Below are 21,147 nucleotides of genomic sequence, written 5' to 3'. Positions count from 1 at the left end.
AGGCCAAAAAGTTCGAGTTGGAGAATAATTCGACTGTATATCCCCTTCCCTTCGTTAGTTACTCCTAGAATATTATTTGCTGCATTTGAGTGGAGACATTAAGTAGTGAGCGCAAGAGATGATATAGTATCGTTTAACGAGGCAAGAAAAAACGGAGTCCGCGAAGGACTTTCGAACAGTCATCCTGGCCTCTTTCGTGTTGAAGGCGTACTGGACATCCACTTAAGAACGATTATGGAGAGAACGCCTTTCCCAGCACACTTACTTCAAAGACAAATCCGCAGAAACCGCTCTCCAAGAGGGTGCACTATAAGTATTATACTCTAGCTGCTATCCTGGATATAGAGGCAGCATTCAACAACATCAGAAAGCCTCGACCAGTATTGGATTGGAGGTGTATCTTACGCATTGTATAATATCCAAGCTAAGAACCACCTGTCGGACCTGGGAGGTAGCCACTTGCCCAAAGCTGTGAATAGAGGCACACCCCAGGGTGGCGCTATCTCTCCGGTGATCTGGTGAATAGTGTTGGACGAAATTTTACAGATATTACACAGGATCGAAATGAAGAAGGTTGCGTATGCCGACGATTTGGTGGTATTAGTGTCAGGAATGCTTCCCTTCATTATGACATCATGACAGGAGCGTGGTGTGCCTGTGGGCCACAAGATGCAGATTCGGCATAAATACAACCAGAACGGAACTGATGCTATTCACCACCACGACGAGGGTACTCGAATTCCATCTACCGCGGCTAAATGAACAAAGATTGGTTCCTTCCTCCAATGTAAAATATCTGGGTGTAATCTAAGATCCGAAGCGAAATTGAAGATTGAACATAAAACTGCGGATTAAGAAGGCCTGTATAGCCTGAAGGTGAACCTTTGCAAATAAATCGGGTCTCCGGCAAAGGATGGTTCTTTGAATGTACACAGCTGTGGCGCGTCCCTTCCTAACGTACGGCTCTATTGTATGCTTGCAAGCTTGAGCAAAAAGTAAAATAGAAGAAACTTAATAGCTTAATAGGATTCAAAGAACTGCGTGTGCATGTGCTACGGGGGTCTGTAGTCCTACCTGGCCGATGCTCTCAATGTACTCCTGCATCTCCTCCCCTAGACTTCCACATTAAATACGTTGTAGCGTGCAGTACTGTCAGACTATGTGAGCGAGGCCCTACGGCCATAGTTACATCCAAAACGAAGTACCTCGAGAAATTTGGACTTTCAAACTAAGGCAGAGTGGAAAACTAACTACGTGTTGCAAAGCTATGACACAGTATTCTTCACCGACGAGCTAAACATGGTCTGTGGAATCGGTGGGGGTTTTCAGGAATACACACAGTTTATTCGAGCCGTATGGTGTCCCAGGTTTCGCTAGTGTATTCTAAGCGAAAAGATTAGCAATATTCGAAGCCTCTTGGTGCTGGGACATGATCCGAGCCCCTAGCGTAACATTATGGCCGACAGCCAAACGACCATTAGGCTTGTTCTCCGCGACAACATCCACCAGGCTAGTAGGGCAGTACAAAAATGCGCTGAATTGTCTGGGCCGCACGGTCAAGGCCACCCTCTTTTGGCTTCTCGAAGGCTCACTACCTATACCAAGTCAAAGAGGATGTGGTCTGCCTATCACAAGACTCGATCGTAAGAGCTGTTGTACCTAAAGTTTGGAAATCATACAAGAGTACGGCGGCCTGCACGAGGCACTGGCCTATAGGGAACCATGCCGCCAGACTCGGCATACCCTACAATTCGTTTTATCGAAGCTGCAGAAGCACTCAAGCACTTCCTTTGCGATTGACCAATTCTAGCCAGAATCAGGCTTCGGACATTAAGTAAACCATACTTTGAGGACCCCAGAGAGATCTCTAGCTGCAGGGTGGGAGAACTGCTTTCCTGCGTGAATGTCACGGGCTGGCTCTGAAGATGTGAGCCGGCTGCACTCTGCCTCTTGCTCTCATAACTGCAGTCCTGGGCTCCTCGGAGCGGGCACTGATACTTACCTGGGTTAGGCAGCAGCCCCTTCGCTCCAAAATTAAGTTCAATAGCTCATTTCTCAACGAATTAATAACAAAATCTACCCCTTGGAAACGCCGGTAACTTTCACCAATATTACTGACCATTTGAAGTTCATCGTCACACATTTCGTGGCTATTACAAACCTTGGGAACTTGAAAGACGGCAAGGCAATGGCATGTTACGTCGCAGAACTCCTATTCCTTTCCACAAACCACCAGCATGTAAAACACCAAGATCCGTTTTTATAGAATGGTTTTATTATTAGATAAGACTTCAAGCAATTGAACTGGCATTGGACGCAATACGCGGCCACAAGTCAGCACATTCCTTCGCGACGGGGCCGGTGATAGCAGAGCCTTTCATTTCTCCTTTGTTGTTCACTATCACCCCCGCATTGTCCTCAAAATATATAAAAACGCCGTCACGCCTCCTAAACGGTTTTCTCTGCCGAATCACCACGGCTGGCATTACCTGAAAGGAGTTCACTCATTAGATCCAGGTCCCAACACTGACCCCCCAATGTAAACATTGGGTGGAAAGCACCTTTGTTTTGGTGAATCCAACTTGTCTACTTTTGGGGGTTTTAACGTAGTCATAGGCAGGATTTGCCTTACCTTCTTACGAAGTTCTGGTTTGCCCTTCTTCACTGTGGCCACAAACATGTCTCCGGCGCCTGCGGCGGGAAGTCTGTTGAGGCGACCACGGATTCCATGGACGGCAATGACGTACAAGTTCTTGGCTCCTGCAAGCATACATTTCGTTATTTCCAATTCGGCAAACTGTTTTATTCCTACTACTGAGCAAAATACTGACCTGTGTTGTCGGCGCAATTGATGACAGCTCCGACTGGGAGACCAAGCGAGATGCGGAATTTACCTCCGGCGGTACCTCCTCGTCCTAAAAATCAAAACATCTTAAATATTTCTTCGTTTTCTTGATATATTGATCGTCATCGGCAATTGTGCTAACACGATGACACTAAAAAACGCACAATAACCGAGATTTTTAGTGATTTTAAAACGAAATTACCTCTCTTAGACATTTTGTTGACTTTTCACAGACAAAAAGGAAGTGGGAAAGAAAGAGATATAGTACTCGACGCTAGTTCAATGGATTTGCTGATGATAGGGTGGGTGTACACTACCAGTGAACCTGGATGAAGTATAGAGGATTTGACTTGAACAAAAATTGAAGATTAGTACGATATGAAGCGAAATTTATCATTAGGATTATCCGTAATTAAAAGATATTAATAAAATAATAATTGAAAGGTATTTTCACCTTGTTTTTGTGAGAAAAATATTACAATTTTTTTGAGTGTTTTGTTAAATTTTTTCACCTACTTCTAATTAATTCTACAACAGTGGAAGAAAATTTGAAGAATAGTTGTGAAATATAAACATTGTTTTGTTGAAAAAGGAGAATAAATCAATTTTTCGAATTATTTCCAAACAACTAAAATTTAACCAATTGGAAAACAACAATCTAATCGGTTTCATGTCAAGTCCGATTCGCACCGTAAAGTTGGTAGCCGGCAAACAGTGTCATTTGTAAGTGACGTGTCGGGTGTCGGTGAAGTTAATTTATTGTGAAGGAATTCGGTGGGAGTTTCAATAATTTTTCGACAATTGAGCAAACCAACATGTTAACTAACTTCGAAACAAAGTCGGCCCGCGTCAAGGGTCTTTCATTTCACCCGAAGAGACCGTGGATCCTGGCAAGGTGCTGATCGCCAACCTGCCCTAGTGCGGCGGCTTGTTGGATTGATTTTTTCTCATAAAGTGTATTCTTGTTTTCGTAGTTTGCACAGTGGAGTTATCCAACTATGGGACTATCGAATGCACACGCTGCTCGAGAAATTTGATGAACACGATGGACCCGTGCGAAGTGTTTGCTTTCATTGCCAACAACCACTTTTCGTGTCCGGTGGTGACGACTTCAAAATTAAGGTGAGTCTGGTGGCTGATGTGCAATATAAGTGTGGCGGCTGAATTTGGGTGGAAAACAATCTTTTATGTTGGTTCTCTGCGATTCTTGCGGCTTCCTCATTAATTAATGTCATTTGGTGGCATTATGTACGCGTTTAGGAGATAAGAATCGAACTGCTTTGATGTTATCTATTGTGGAAGTTGAGCTATACAATTACAACTTTACGCCTTTTCTTCCGGATATGTTGTGAACGACACTAGAAAGTGTATCTACACTAACTGCAAATAGAGACGACCGATATGAATTGTCGAAGAATATGGTGGCTGCCGGATACAGGGGAAATATCTGCTTCTACGAGGACCTGAATTCCAAAGTTTGTAACCGCCATGAAAGGAACGTCCAAGGCATGATATATGACAAACGCCTATTCAATAAACGTTCCCGGTCTTGGCGGACAGACTTTCCTATCAGTTTTTCTATAAACTAAGGACTTCAAATTAATGACATTTATCATCTTGAATGGCGTGACGGCCCAAATTGAGCCTTGACCTCCAGAATATATTGCTTCCTAAAGTTTCGATAATCGCGTCCTTCTATTGCGAAATCCTGCTGTAGTCATATATCGAGTCATTGTAACTTTTTCGTGGCTTTTGTTCGTAAGTCTCGAGCTGCACCCTTCAGCTTGTGTTTGGGAATTCCTGCGTTGTCCATGCGCTCCATACCTACACCTTCCAAAGTTTGACTAGAATGGATACAATTGTATCATTATAGATTTCGTACAACTTAGCATAATACCTGCTTTTCCATTTTGAACCCTTTTCGTAACAGACCTAACAGACAGAGTGTTTAAAAATAGGGACTAGCGGTTTCCTTCAGGGCAGAGGCAACTCATCAGACGCTGCCTCACCTCTCTTATATCCAAGTGAAGCCGGCAATAGTTTGAGCCTAAGCTAGGCTAAAGTTAAATTATTGTTTAGGATAGTGATCCTAAATCCTAAATCCACATCCACTTGATGTTGGACCAGACCAAATGGAGAGCAACTTACTCTCACGTTTTTTGGTCCACGGATCCCTCGTTTGGGGCATGGCACCCAAGCATTTAAAAATAGGGACTAACGATTTCGTCCATTTGGTCCGGTCCAACATCAAGATCGCCTTTTCGCTTGCTGATCAGGCGAGTCCCGCTGCCTTCCAGGGACAAGGAAAAATGCCCCCTTCAAGCAAGCTTTGAACGCCCCCAGTAGCAAGTCTGCCCGTTGGCGGAACACCACTTTGTAAGCTTCCGCCGGGATACTATTAAAGCTGGCGCCATCCGCAATCTTCGACGCTTTCCGCATTATTGACATCAACCCGAACAGGATGTCTGAGGAATAATGCCCGTACAATGCAGCCCATTTGGTCGGTAATTAGTATGTGGGGCTTCCGCAGAGCCTCGATTTTCCAGGTAACAAGTTTATAGCCAAGTCCTCACGGGTCCTCATTCACCTCGTTGACCAGGTTGTGCCAAACGGCAGAGTTTATAACACTCTCTCCATAGGCCGGCAATTTTTGCCGTCCACCAGTACATAGAAGGCTTGCCCACCCTATTCTTCTCTGCATTTACAGAGGTGATACCTATCCGGGCATTGATTAATTCTGAAAATTCACGTTTTATGGCCTCCTCCATTTCGACCTTTACTGTGAAGTACTCAAGATCTTGGATTTCTAGAGAGGACATGGTCTCTATACTGGAAACGAGAGCTTTCTCCCCCAGTAATCACTTGACCGCTTTGCAGAACGTACTCTTGCTAGTCGTCTTCGAACGACACTTACTCCGTTGTCCTCGGGTTTCATCCTGTAGCGGATTTCTACAAATTTCTTGCCTCTTGTCGGCTTAATGAGCAGAGCCGATGGTCTAGTCCATTTTCATTTCCTCGTCTTTTCTGTTTCTGACTTTTGGTTTGTGGCCTCCTTGTCTTTGGACAATCTGGTATGTGGCGTCGTAGCCGGTTATTTCATTTTGTCCTTCCTTGCCCTCTTTTTTTCGACCCTGGAAATTACTTGGATAAAATCTCCTTCAGGCACGTCTTCCCTTTTCTGCTCTTTATCCAGTTCGCTTTGCAGTGGGCTATCTCCGGTCTGCTGCACTGCGTTCCTTCCCTGCTATTTCGTCGATTTTTTTTTGTAATTAGGCGTAATTAGGTTTATTCTCCATGGAAATTTCAAAATAATAAGGTGTTGGACGTTTCAAAAATCCACAAATCTTCTATCATTATCTTTACGCTCGCCAAGACCCATCCAAGCCCATCACATGTCCAAACAAGGTGTTGTCAAAGCCCACCTTGGCATTCAGATCATCCGTCATGATCACAAAGCCTTTCCTGAACTGCGTATAGTTCCGTGTAGAAAGCAATTTTTTCCACTATATCGGAAGTCTCCGTTTGTGCGTAGTACTATACAGTTTTGATGGACCCTGGGCCGGAATCTTGCAGTCAACAATCTGTCACAAACCGAGCCCCAGGTATTGCAGTAGCGTCAGAAACAATCCAAACACCCGGTTCTAATCTGCTACCACTTCGTTTTGAAGATACAGAAGAATATTGCCATTAATGTCGGAGGAGGAAGAGAAGTATTCTCAAGGGTCCCACCATATTACTTCGATTAAGATCAGAATATCCAGCTTATATTGTTCGAATTCCCGCTCGACTGGGAGAAAGCGGCTGTTCTGAGGACCCTCGATACCGTTGTCGAATCATCATCAATCATCATCCATTTTCGATAACAAAGGGTCGAGTCACTCCTGGCGTTTTGGTAGCAGTAAAATTTCAAAATTTGCAGGTTTTGCACGCCCACAAATTTCTATCCATTCTAATCGCCTTTTATGATAAGCAGCGAAGAATTTGAATGTATTCTCAAGTCAAAAATCATGCTCTCCCCGGTAAGGGTGAAGAAGGGGGTTCTGACAGGCTGAATTTAGCTAGTTACTACCTTTTTAGTTGCTGGAGTTTCTTTCTGCCGAAACTTGCTTTTCTGCTTACGGGTCGATTTCCAGTTTCTCCTAAAGTGAGAGATACCGTACTTTCTTTTTTGGCTGACTGCGTCATAGACACTAAATAGAAGCTTTCCAATAAATGGGAAGTATGCATTCCACAGATTTCTCCGCCAAAGAACCCAACTAGATGTCGATAATGAAATTCTTCTCTCATGTCCTTTCTTTCACGTAAGAAAGATGCAAAGTGCAATATTTTTGAAAATTAAATCCCACTCACAATAATTAACAACAAGACTAAATCGACTATTGCTTATTCTCGGGAGCCACTTTCTGAACAAGAGCTAACTTCTCCCAAATCCAATTATCCTAACACATTAAAGTTTACTCGCAACACTTAATTCAAAGTAGTGTACATTTAAATGCTTGAATACATCCGAGCTATCAGACGTAGGAGTACGAGTCATTTTATTTCTGATATTAGGTGAAACATATGGGACTGAGGGCTCAAAATGTATGCCCCGAAAAGTGTAACAGGTCTCAGGCTCAGAACCTATCCAACCGAAAAATCTGAAAATCTGTAAAAACTCTTATTCGCTAGACTTATTTTTGTTCTTGCTCGCCATGCTTTCTCAGTCGTACTCCAAAATAAAAGAAACTGTCCGTTTGTGTGAAACAAAACCTTATCTGTTTGCAACACCCGATTTACTCGGAAACGGCTGAACCGATTGTCACGAAATTTGTGTGGGCTACCAAAATAGAGAAGTTATATCCATCGCGTTTGCGTTCAATGTCGCAGCAGATCGTCGGGTTTATTGCAGAGCGCAGATATTAATGCGCCTTTTCCGAAGGATTTTGCGAGTTCCTCGGCCTTTCCAGTTAGAGTGCCAACATTTAGGATATTTGTTTTGCTCGGACTAACTTACGTCATGACGCCGGCCATGCCTCAAGAACGCTTGCCCGCTTGCCTCGACATATTAGAGTGAAATTATGCGGTGTTTCCAACGTGTGGAATAACTCCAACTATAATTTATTGATCTCTTTCCTTGATTTAAGCATTTTATTTTTGTTTTACTAAAAATAGTACAAAGTACGTTGCATCAAACCCTCCTCCTTCATCTGGGCTTGGGACCAGCAAGCTATGTAAATAACATGGCGGAGTTCTATCGCTCAAATCTTAATTTGCCATTTTCCAAACCTGGTTTGCAGGTAAGTTTCCAACCTTCCTGTGTAGTAAACTTAAAACCGGCCATACGCGCGGCAACAGAATTCCACATCCAAAATCTCTGCATTACATTTATATAAAATAAAACACCATTAAAGTAAAAAAACACCGAATTAAACATATTTTTTTAATTTTCTCTAACTAGGTATGGAATTACAAACAAAGACGTTGTATCTTCACTCTTCTGGCCCATCTTGATTACGTGCGAACGACCGTCTTTCATCACGAATATCCATGGATCTTGAGTGCATCTGATGATCAGACAATTCGTATTTGGAATTGGCAATCAAGAACTTGCATTTCAGTCTTGACTGGACACAATCACTATGTTATGTGTGCAATGTTCCATCCAACTGAGGATCAAATCGTTTCAGCTTCGCTAGATCAAACTGTTCGAGTATGGGACATCTCAGGTATAGCGAACCGAGATGGAATGAAAGGTAGGACCAAATTGGAACGTAATAAAAATTGTGGGCAATGTGGGTTTTCATTTCAATTCCAAAACAAACAAAAAATACTTTTACTTGCGATATAGTTGTAAATATTTTTAAATATCAAAATTTTAACCATTAAATATAGTTTGGATCTGGCTATTGTAAGTAATTGTAATTGACAACTGACTTAACACTTCATTTTGGTGACTTTGTTTGTAATCATTTTGTATCACTCGTTTGCCAATGTTACGCCTTTATATTTGCTTTGTTGAGTGTTGCGCGGCTTTGTGTAAAGTTGACATGTTGGCATATTCATTCTCTACAGTTTTGGCATAAACATACATAAACTTGAAGATTTATCTACCATCAAAATTCATTAACCCACGCCTACTTAAAGTAATGGTAAATTACACAAGGCTTGCGCGGCTAAAAGATTCAATTCAATGACTGGTGTAAATAAACAACGTAAAGTAATATTTATTTTACTGACGAAGTATGTCTAGTAATTTATCACATTTAAAATAAATATAAAGGCTAATGATAATGCATATTCGAGTGCGAGGAACAAAATCTTAATAAATATACAAATTTTCAACATTTCTTTAGCTGTTCGAACATCAATATACTAATACTATCGTAATGCTAGAACATTCTGCTAAAAAGTGGACATTATTTGCTAAACTCTCTGGATTGGCTTACAAAAACCCCAAAAGCATGATGGACATGTGCCACAATTTCTAGTTTTCACCATTTGTAATTTTAGTATGTAAACTAAATAAGTCTGCCCATGGGTTCTGATTTGGTTTTCCACAGTATATTATTCATATATGTTTCTTTTTTTCAATATTACAATGCAATTACACTATGCTACAGGATTACGAAAGAAGAACGTAGCTCCCGGACCAGGAGGATTAGATGATCATTTGAAGAATCCAGGAGCAACCGATTTGTTTGGACAGGCTGACGCTGTAGTTAAACACGTACTGGAGGGTCATGATCGCGGTGTGAATTGGGCCAGTTTTCATCCAACTCTGCCATTGATTGTTTCTGGCGCTGATGATCGTCAAATTAAACTGTGGCGCATGAACGAATATAAAGCTTGGGAAGTAGATACCTGTCGCGGTCATTACAACAATGTTTCGTGTGTTCTATTCCATCCACGACAAGATTTAATTCTTTCGAACAGCGAAGATAAGAGTATTCGAGTTTGGGATATGACAAAACGCCAATGCCTTTACACATTCAGACGTGACAGCGAACGATTCTGGATTTTGGCTGCTCACCCTACTTTGAATCTCTTCGCTGCTGGACATGATGCAGGTGGGAAACATAAAAATTAGATTTGGTAGGAGTCGATATGACTCGATATTTTGATTTCAGGTATGGTTGTTTTCAAACTGGAACGTGAACGTCCTGCATATGCTGTCCACGGAAATATTCTCTACTATGTCAAAGACAAATTCTTGCGAAAATTGGACTTCACAACAACTAAAGACAACGTTGTAATGCAGTTGCGCGCAGGGAGCAAATCTCCAGTCCATAGTATGTCCTATAACCCGGCCTTGAATGCAGTGCTTTTGTGCACCAGAACCAGCAACTTGGAAAACAGCACGTATGATTTGTGCACGATACCAAAAGACGCTGAAAGTCAGTCCGAATCCGGTGACAGTAAAAGGTCTTCGGGTATATCTGCTATTTGGGTTGCACGAAATCGATTCGCTGTTCTGGATAGGAACAATCAATTGGTCATAAAGAATTTCAAAAATGAAGTAACCAAAAAAATTCCTACATTTTGTGAGGAAATTTTCTACGCTGGTACGGGAATGTTGTTGATTCGTGACCCAGAATTTGTGACGCTCTATGAAGTTCAGCGACTAGTGGCAGTTGGCAGTGTAAGTTTTTATTTTCTTGTAACTTTGCAATATAATTTTCTTTCAGTAATTTTCTGAGAAGCAAATATGTTAGGCGAAACTTAAAATTTAAAAATGTTAATTTTAAATGTGATCTCGGCGGAAATAACAAACCAGTTAAAGAAAAAAATAATTGCTGATTGTTCTCTAGAATTAAAAATAAGCGAAATTCTTAAATGACAGGCTACTGTTGAGATTTAATGGTTTCTGTGAAGAATATTTTGCTTTCACAAATGGGCCGAAAGATATTTCATCATCATCAACGGCGCAACAACCGGCATCTAGGCCTGCCTTAATAAGGAACTCCAGACCTCCCGGTTTTGCGTCGAGGTCCACCAATTTGATATCCCTAAAAGCTGTTTGGCGTCCTGACCTACGTCATCGCTCCATCTCAGGCAGGGTCTGATTCGTCTTTTTTTTCTACCATAGATATTGCCCTTATAGACTTTCCGGGCTGGATCATCCTCAGTTTTTATAAGCTGAAATAGGCTCTGTTGGCAGCCAACAACCGTGCGTGGATTTCATCGTCATAACTATTATCGCTTGTGATTTTCGATCCTAGATAGGAGAAATTTTCAACGATCTCAAAGTTGTAGTTTCCTATCTTCATTGTTTTCGTTTGACCAGTGCGATTTGATGTTATTCGTTCTTTTGGTTTTGGCGCTGACGTTGCCACCATGTACTTCGTCTTGCCTTCGTTAATGTGCAGCCCAAAATCTCGCGCCGCCAGCTCGATCTGGATGAAGGTTAACTGTACATTTCGGGTTGTTTTTCCCATAATGTCGATATTGGCAGTGTAAGCCAGTAGTTGGGTGGACTTGAAAAGGAAGGTGCCTCTCGCATTTACACCGGCATCGTGAACCACTTTCTTCGGGGCCAGGTTGAAGAGGACGCATGATAGGGCATCCCCTTGTCTTAGACCGTTGTTGATGTTGAATGACCTCGAGAGTGATCCTACTGCTTTTAGCTGGCCTCGCACATTGGTCAGGATCAGCCTAGTCAGTCTTATCAATTTTGTTGGGATACCGAATTCTCCCATGGCCGTGTACAGTTTTACCCTGTCTATGCTGTCATATGAGACAGATAATGCCGCGTTACCAGTCGTCAGGCATTCATTCGCTGTCCCATGCTTTGAGCATCAGTTGATAAACCACTTGGTGTAATTGGTCGCCTCCATATTTAACCAACTCGGCTGTAATTCCATCGGCTCCTGGCGACTTATGGCTTTTAAGCCGTTGAATTGCACGGAGTGTTTCTTCTATGCTTTGTGGTGGCAGCATTTGGCCGTCGTCTTCAGTTGGCGGGACCTCCAACTCACCGACAACCAAAAGTTGTTGAGCAGTTCATCAAAATACTCAACCCATCTCTCCAATATGTCCATTCTGTCGGAAATCAGATTTCCCTCTTTGTCTCGGCAGGATGAGCATCGAGGTGTATAAGGCTTCATCCTGCTGACTTGTTGGTAAAACTTCCGCGAATGGTGCGGTTGCTCCCTGTACTTCTCTAGTTCACAGACTTGATGGTTCTCCCAGGCTTCCTTTTTCCGTCTGTGCAGTCGCTTCTCCGCTCGACGGAGTTCGTGATAAGTCTGTGCGTCCCTGCGTTCTTTCAGAATGCTACATTACTCGGTATTCGACATCCTTCCGTTTCGTAGCTAGCTTACATTCATCGTCAAACCAGCCGTTCCGATTTTTCTTGCGGCTGGGGCCAAATATCTTTGTGGCCGTATCAATGATAACGTTCTTCAGGTGGCTGTGAAGATCATTTGTTGATGCTTCATCTCGAGGATCTCTGTTGAGTGTGCGGTTATTGCGGCATCCATTTCGCCCTTATAGGTGTCGCGGAGGGCTGTGTTGTGAATGGCTTCGATATTCGCTCTCATTTGGTTGTCAGAGGGGTTTGTAGGTGATGTCGTAATTCGAGTTCGGAGCACTACGCCAACGAGATAGTGTTTCGAGTCTATATTGGCCACCTATATGTTCTGACATTCATCAAAGCTAAGAGATGACGGCATTCAATCAGCACGTGGTCAATTTGGTTGCAAATGGTCCCGTCTGGAGAGGCCCAGATATGTTTGTGGACCGCTTTCCGCGCAAAACAAGTACTTCCAACTTCGTGCGATACTGTTAACTGAATAATCCGCAGTCCATTATCAATGGTATCCCTATGTAAGCTATCGGAGTCGACGTATCGCCTGAATACGGGCTCCGTCCCTACTTGACTGTTGAAATCTCCAAGTATAATTTTGATATGATACTTGGGACAGGCTTCGAGAGTCCGCTCAACTGCCTCGTAAAAGAAATCCTTCTCCGACTCTGCAGTCTCCTCTATGGAGGCGTGAACGTTTATGAGGTTTATATTTCTAAACTTGCCTCGCAAACGCAGAGTGCATAGCCTTTCGCTTATATTTTCAAAGCCGATAACATTTGTTGGCTGACTAAGAAACCTACTCCGAGCACATGTTTTACCGGATGGCCGCTATAATATATGGTGTAGCGACTCTTTTCCAGGAAACCAGTCCCTGTCCATCGCATCTCTTGCAACGCTGTTACATCAGCCTTATATTGGGACAAGGTATCGGCTAGCTGCTCAGCAGCATTCGGTCTGTACAGGGAGCGCACGTTCCATCAGAAACTGCGCAAATCGTTAATCCGTTGTCGTTGCCGGGTTCGTCATTGTAAAATCCATCCTGTCCGAGGCTCCTTCCGTGGCTTCGTAACATCGGTTTTCCGTGTAGGGTTGTCAATCCTACCCAACTCTTGTCGTTAGTCGTTTGTATGATTGGCGTATTTCTTTTGAGTTATGTTATTATTTTGGTCTTGTTTATTTGTACACCAACTTCCTTCGCTTCTTCGTTCTCTCTCTTGTGCCATGTATATCAGTATATGTCACTATTTGGGATGATTTGTACGGGATCTAAGTGGTTCCACTAGCATCTTACGGATTATATACTCCAAAGCGATGAGAAATGTCCCCTATCTACCTTGCTTAATTACCCTTCAATTACCATCCTTAATGGTTGCATACACATCCTCAATGATATCCATTCTGGAATGATTGAATTTATTTTTAAAAGCTCTGCATTGTTTCTAAGAGGAAGATTGCAATGTAACTTCAATTTCTTTTCAGATAAAATTAGCTAAATGCCGCTACGCTGTATGGTCTAGTGATATGTCATTGGTTGCACTACTTTGCAAGCACTCCGTTACTATCTGCGATAGAAGATTGAAATATTTATGCACCATACAAGAGAACACTCGAGTTAAATCCGGTGCATGGGATGATTCCGGAGTTTTCATTTACACCACAAGCAATCACATAAAATATGCCATTACAAATGGAGACCACGGTATCATTCGTACTTTGGATCTTCCAATTTACCTAACTCGTGTCAAAGGCAATCAAGTATTCTGCTTAGATCGTGAATGTCGTGTTCGCGTATTAAACATCGACACCACCGAATATAAATTCAAATTAGCCTTGATCAATAGAAAGTATGAAGAAGTATTATACATGGTGCGCAATGCAAGGCTGGTAGGACAAAGTATCATTGCCTATTTGCAGCAGAAGGGCTATCCAGAAGTAGCCTTACACTTTGTGAAGGACGAAAAAACCAGATTTGGGTTGGCTTTGGAGTGCGGGAATATTGAGATAGCTCTAGAAGCTGCAAAGGCATTGGATGACAAAGCCTGCTGGGACCGTTTAGGTCAAGCAGCTCTGCTTCAAGGCAATCATCAAGTTGTCGAAATGGCCTACCAACGCACAAAGAATTTCGATAAACTGTCCTTCCTCTACTTGATTACAGGAAATCTTGAGAAACTGAAGAAAATGAATAAAATTGCAGAAATTCGTAAGGATGTGTCTGCACAATATCAAGGCGCTCTTTTGCTTGGAGATATTCAGGAGAGAATCAGTATTTTGAAGAATTGTGGTCAGTTATCGTTGGCATACTTGACGGCTGCCACGCATGGTTTCAAAGAAGAAGCTGCGCAGTTGAAGGAGACCATCACACAAGACGGAAAAGAATTGCCGAAACTCAATCCCAATGCAAAATTGCTGAAACCACCTCCACCGATTCAACAAGCAGAAAGCAACTGGCCGTTATTGACAGTTTCAAAAGGTTTCTTCGAGGGCGCTATGCTCACGAGAGGAGCCGCAAGTGCCACGAAAGCTCTGGAAGTTAAGGATCCTGGCGTTGAAGTCTCAGAGAATGCATGGGGAGAAGATGCTGACCTATTGATGGATAATGAGGACGATGACGATGAGATGAAGGATGCACTGGATACAGAAGGAGGAGAGAGTAAGAGTTGATTCGAAACTATCCTTATTTATTATTCTTATTACCTTGCACCTTATGTTAGATGATGGACCAGGTTGGGATGTCGACGAACTGGAATTACCCGAAGAGCTGGTCTCAAAGATGAAAGCAACGAATATTAGCGGCGATGGATATTATGTTGTGCCTAATAGAGGCGTGTCTCCTGCACAACAATGGGCGAATTTCTCTCCACTGGTTGCAGATCATATAAAGGCCGGATCATTTGAAACAGCATTTAAACTACTCAACGAGCAAATCGGTGTCGTCAATTTCAAACCATACAAAGCACTATTTATGACATTATACACTGGCTCACGTACATCTTTCACCGCCCTTCCCAACTTGCCCCCACTACATGGATATCCTCAGAGGAACCACAAAGAAACTAATCCGAAGAATGCGCGTCCTGCTGTTGGAATCAAATTAAATGATTTGGTTCAAAGGCTACAGGTAAAATTTTCAACTTACTTTGTACGAATAAATACTTAAAAATGAAATTTTTTAACAGGTTTGCTACCAACTCACCACAGGAGGAAAGTTTTCAGAAGCTATTGAAAAATTGCAAGCCATTCTCATAAGCATTCCCTTGTTGATAGTCGAATCGAAGCAAGATATTGCCGAAGCGAAACAGCTGTTACAAATTTGTAGGGAATATATTATAGGTAAGGGTTTTTCACTAGAAAAAAAATTCAATCAATTAAAATGCCGCATCTGTTACAAGGTCTTAAAATGGAAACGACACGCAAAGGTCTTCCAAAGAACACCCTGGAGGAGCAGAAACGCCTTTGTGAAATGGCTGCCTACTTCACACATTGCAAATTGCAACCTGTCCATCAAATACTTACATTGAGGACTGCTCTGAATATGTTCTTTAAACTGAAAAACTACAAAACGGCAGCCTCGTTTGCGCGACGACTTCTCGAGTTGGGTCCACGTCCTGATGTTGCTCAGCAAGTTCGAAAGATTCTACAAGCTTGCGAAGTCAATCCGGTGGATGAACATCAACTGAATTATGAAGAATATAATCCGTTTAATATTTGTGGAATTAGCTATAAACCAATATTCCGTGGCAAACCAGAGGAGAATTGTGCGTTCTGCGGCGCATCGTTCGATCCTCAGTATAAGGGTGCATTGTGCACGGTTTGTGAAGTAAGCGAAATTGGAAAAGATGTTCTTGGGTTGCGAATTTCGATTTCACAATTCCGGTAGACAAACCTTGTTTAATCTTTCTATTCGTTTCTTTTTTAATGTGTATGGATAATATAAACAATTAAAATAAAGTTATGCTGTATTATATTGGATTTGTTTTGTTTTATTATTTTTTATGGGAAGCAGTGGACGTTTCAGGTGGTGATGAGGTTAGCCTAAATCAAAATATAGAGTCAGTGATGTACGGCCCGTTTGAATGATTCGGCAACAGTCCAAACATGAGAGTATTACTTTGCCAGCGTACGACTAAAACATTGTGAAACGCTTGCAAAAATTGATAAAGACTAATTCACAGCTTTGTCTTTATCTGTGGTGGCAATCAAGCTTTTGGCTACCACTAAAAGGTCGTATCAAAACTACAAAAATCACAACCGAAAACAGCTACGACGATGAAATCCGCGAACTCTTGGCCGCATTCGAGAGGAGAATCCTCCGATAACCGTCAGCTTGTGATCACTCAATCCGTATGGATGAGGATGATTCAGCCCGAAAAGTCTATAAGGGCAATATCTATGGTAGAAAAAGAAGACGAGGCAGACCGTCCCTGAGATGGAACGATGGCGCAGGCCAGACCACCAGACGCAAAACCTGGATGTTTGTTCCTTATTAAGGCAGGCCTACATCGGATATCACCGGATGTTGCACCGTTGATGATGATGATGATCAAAAGCTCGGTAATTGCGGGATTATATTTAGGGGAACGGGAGTGAATGTGTGTCGCCCTCACAAAATTGATTGAAGTAAATCTATGAAATACTGAATGTTATACGGTATAGGAAATCGAAATTCTTTCAGGGAAACAATGTATGCTGTAAATATGATTTCGGATCCACATATCGCATGACGAAAAAACCTGGGGGTTTAAGGACGCTATGGTTCTCCGTCGCATAACGTTCCGTAAATAATTGACTATCCCGGATGGATAAGCTGGCCTCTTTTAAATGCGAATATAAGCTGATTTGATGATGATCTTCACAACCACCTGAAGAACGTTATCATTGATAAAGCCACAAAGATACTTGGCCCCAGCCGCAAGAAAAGTTGGAACGGCTGGTTTGACGATGAATGTAAGCGGAACGGAACGGAAGAATGCTGCAAAGCCAGTAATGTTGCATTCTCAAAGAACGCGGGCACGCGCAGAGACTTATCATGAACTCCGTCGATCGGAGAAGCGACTTCACAGACGGAAAAAGGAAGCCTGGGAGAACCAACAAGTCTGTGAACTAGAAACGTACAGGGAGCAACCGCACCAGTCGCGCAAGTTTTACCAACAAGTCAGCAAGATGAAGCCTTATACACCACGATGCTAATCCTGCCGAGACAAAGAGGGAAATATGATTTCCGACAGGGCATATTGGAGCGATGGGTTGAGTACTTTGATGAGCTACTGAACAACCAGAACATCGGCGATTTCGAGGTCCCGCCAACTGAAGACGACGGACAAATACCACCAAGTATAGGAGAAACAGTCCGTGCAATTCATCGGTTTAAAAATCATAAGTCGCCAGGAGCCGATCGAACTACAGCCGAATTAGTTAAATATGGAGGCGACCAGTTACACCAAGTGGTTCATTAACTTGTGGTCAAGGGGACAGCGAATCAATGCCTGACGACTGGCAAAAAGGCATTATCTGTCTCATACATAAAAAGGGAAATTATCACACAATGTAGCAATTATAGAGATATCATGTTGCTGAGTACCATCTATAAGATATTCTCCCCTAGCTTGCTAGGCCGGATTGCCCCATACGCCCACAACATAATTGGCCCACATCAAAGAGGCTTCACTCCAGGCAAATCAGCAACAGATCAGATTTTCTCTCTACGGCAAGCGATCAGTTCCTCCTTAAGTATCGACATCATGGTAAGAACGACCCGAGACGTACAAACTGCCTTCATCTAGATCGAGCAGGCGGCAATCGGCTGCACATCAATGAAGGCAAGACAAAGTATATGGTGGCAACGTCAGCACCAAAAACCAACCAACCAACATGATAATTTCTCCTATCTAGGGTCGAATATCATCGATAACAGCTACGATGATGAAATCCGCGCACGGTTGTTGGTAGCCAACAGAGCCTCTTTCAGCTTACAAAAACTCTTCCGAACTCTTCTCTTCTCGAAACGTGTCACCATTGGGTCAAAGCTCTTACTGTACAAGACAATGATCTTGCCAGTCCTCATGTATTCCTCGGAAACTTGGGTCCTTAGCAAGAAAAATTGCGAACTCTTGGCCGCGTTCGAGAGAAGAATCTTCCGAAGAATTTTTGGCCCCCCTACATGAGGATCGATGATTCCGCAGCCTACATAACGACGAAATCCGGTTGTAGATAAAATCCGGCTCAATACGTTGGGCGGGTGACTTAAAACGTATGGATGGGGATGATCCAGCCCGGAAAGTCTATAAGGGCAATTCTATGGTAGAAAAAGATGGAGCGATAACGTAGGTCAGGACGCCAGACAGCTTTTAGGGATATCGAATTGGTGGACCTCGGCGCAAAACCGGGATGTCTGGAGTTCCTTATTAAGACAGGTCTAGACCGGATAGCGGTTGTTCCGCCGTTGATGATGATAAAAAAAAGGTAGCAAAAGGTGACCATTTATGTTCTTCTGAACTCAAGTGTACTTCCACAAAAGTGTCCCCCGTTTCACGAATTACGCAGGCGGGTGAGGCTTTTAATTTCACCAAAAAATGTTGTGGGCTATTGTTCCGGTTCTTGACTAAGTGCTTCAACTCTTACTGGGAACTTAGTTTAGACTCCACTTCAATTATTCTGCATCATGAAGTTTTAGGGCATTCACTTATCGCCTTCACCTGGTGGTTTTCGTTTTGTAACCACCCACTTTTCTGAATCTGTAGGATATCAGGTCGATGTGCAAATGTACAATGAGACTTTGCAGACAAGAATTTATCTACCACAGAGCGGACAGTGGAGCAATCTGAAACCGATGCAAATGTTGAAGCTTTGATTGCTCGATCTTTTGGTTCTTTTTCTATCAACGAAGAAATGAATCGTGTAACGAGGTATGAAGGTAGGGAGCTGGGAGGTTAAACCGATTCCATTATCGAATGCGGAATCTAAATATTCGAGGAATATATCAATATTCATGAACTTCTCAATATCTCCCAGAAAAGGAAAAATATCATTGACACAATATGTCATTTATAATGATATAAGTGGAAATAGGAGATCAAGTCGATCATCCTGAGTGGCCGATAACGACCTAGAGGGCAGAGCTATCCCAAAAATCTAGACAAATTGGCTAAACTGACCGGGTGAAGAAAAGAGGATTAGGAAGGGAGGAAGTCCTCAAACCACTATCACTCTATTCAATCTTCATTATTTATCAGAGTTCATGACATTTATCATAACAAATAAATATAAAAATAAACAAATGGTAAAATTCAAAGAGAAAATAAATAATAACAATAAAAAAAGAAAGAAAAATAAATAAAAATAAAAAGGAAATAAAAAGAAAATAAAAACAAGGACTCACCCAGGTCGTCACTCCGAGCTCGGTTGGCGGCTGGTGTAACAAGTTCTAAAAAAAAAACAATTTAGGTTCTTTCCCTTCTCAAATGCAAAAAAAAATGTCTTTAAATAGTTCTTTTTGGCTAAAATTAGCATTAGTTAAAGCTTTTTCTGCCCCACTTTTTAGATCTGATTATATGTACAACTTTTTCAAAGATTTCTTAGATAAATGCATTTATATTGTTCGTCACATCACACTATTAGCGAAACGCTTCACCGATTTCTTCCTTAAGTCCGTTATGTCTTATTACTTATTTAATTTTTGTTTTAGAGGGAAAAGTTATCCAGTTGCCTTTGCACCTTTATGGCGAATCAATTGCCATTCCTTCACCTTCGGATTAATGACGTTTTTCCTTCTTCTCGAAGACTTTTACTCCTCTCCCTTTATTTCTCCGTACAGCTCACTCATCACTCCACCAAAAATCCAACTCCCAAATCAAAAGAAACTCTTACTTCTCCTTTTCCTTTGTTTTTCTCTTCCCTTTACTCCGCTCCAGCACTTCCTTCCTTCCCAACGCCAAAAAACCAACTCCCCGGTTAATTTGCCGTGCACCGTTTCCCTCACTAAGCAACACTCTCGGCGTTCTCTGTTCGTGCACCGCTTCTATTCCCGCTACATAGCCTTTCTCACTCGCTAGGCAATGTTGCGGCAACATGTGCATGCGCCTGCGGATGCGGCAAATCATTCGCCTCTTGTCAAGATCAATTCGCTCGAATGCATTCAATAATGTGCAATCTGCGGCGAACCTTAAGGCAATTGCACACTATTAAATGCATTGTTTAAGCAAATTAATTAAGAAAGAGCCGAATGAGATTCCGCTCCTGTCGCGCAGCCGCGGTCACTACACATTACCCAAATGTAATTTGGTTTTCAAAAACGTATGAGATATGCGAATCTTAACTTATATTCCCCAGACTTGACTGGGAAAATATTTCTGTTGAAATTAATTCCATAATCGTTTGAGCCTGTTTGGAGTTAGAAGGAGTTAAAATCTTCCAATAGGTTTTGAAAGATTTTACCATTTAGGCGTTGGATTTGGGTGGTTCCCGATAGTAAAGGAAAACTGAGTGATTTTTTTCATCTCGTTTATTAAAACACACTGATTGCTCTTACTCTAACTTATCCTAGGTATAAAATTTATAAAAATAAAAATATCGTACGAACAATGCAATTCGAACTGATTCAATAGCTAAATAATAATAATCGTTGGCGCAACAATCCATGTTGGATCAGGGCCTTGAAGTGTGTTAGAGCACTTCATTCAAGACCGTAACGGTACACTAGGAGGCAATGTGGTCAGCATTGCGCTCGCCCGAGATTATTACCCTGATTTGACTCAGGTACTCATTCACAGCTGAGTCGACTGGTGTCCGACGTCAAATCACGATACAAATTCCACTGCCACCAGCGAGATTTGAACCGCGACCTTCCGTACGACAGCCTTGCGCTCTAACCACTCAGCTATCCGGACAATGATTCAATAGCTAAAGCAATTTAAAATAAGGACACGTGACTTTCTCCCGACTAACCAACAAAAGATCGAATAACACGTGACCTATAGTAAACAATAATATTCGATTGCATGCCCGTATATCAGTCTGT

General features: G+C 42.2%; 2 protein-coding genes across 3 annotated transcripts; one reads left to right on the top strand and one right to left on the bottom strand.

Moving 5' to 3' along the window:
* Nucleotides 1–2,253: 2,253 nt before the first annotated feature.
* Nucleotides 2,254–3,153, bottom strand: LOC119657937 (60S ribosomal protein L23). The gene is made up of 4 exons (XM_038065130.1): nt 3,048–3,153; nt 2,832–2,915; nt 2,633–2,760; nt 2,254–2,489 (listed from the first exon to the last, which is right to left on the bottom strand). The coding sequence occupies exons 1-4, from the start codon at nt 3,058–3,060 to the stop codon at nt 2,292–2,294; spliced, it is 423 nt and encodes a 140-aa protein (XP_037921058.1). The 5' UTR covers nt 3,061–3,153; the 3' UTR covers nt 2,254–2,291.
* A 401-nt stretch (nt 3,154–3,554) lies between these two features.
* On the top strand, nt 3,555–16,103 carry LOC119654262 (coatomer subunit alpha). Of its 2 annotated transcripts, none has more exons than XM_038059539.1 (9): nt 3,555–3,740; nt 3,820–3,967; nt 8,286–8,553; nt 9,448–9,894; nt 9,955–10,466; nt 13,614–14,784; nt 14,846–15,252; nt 15,311–15,464; nt 15,524–16,103. In XM_038059539.1, the coding sequence occupies exons 1-9, from the start codon at nt 3,661–3,663 to the stop codon at nt 16,009–16,011; spliced, it is 3,675 nt and encodes a 1,224-aa protein (XP_037915467.1). In that variant the 5' UTR covers nt 3,555–3,660; the 3' UTR covers nt 16,012–16,103. The 2 variants fall into 2 exon arrangements, with proteins under 2 accessions (XP_037915467.1, XP_037915458.1); XM_038059530.1 differs by having other exon boundaries at nt 8,286–8,580.
* Nucleotides 16,104–21,147: the final 5,044 nt, after the last annotated feature.

Source organism: Hermetia illucens, chromosome 1, assembly GCF_905115235.1.
Source record: "Hermetia illucens chromosome 1, iHerIll2.2.curated.20191125, whole genome shotgun sequence".
Taxonomy (NCBI): Eukaryota; Metazoa; Arthropoda; class Insecta; order Diptera; family Stratiomyidae; genus Hermetia; species Hermetia illucens.
This window is presented reverse-complemented; position numbering and strand designations above follow the sequence as displayed.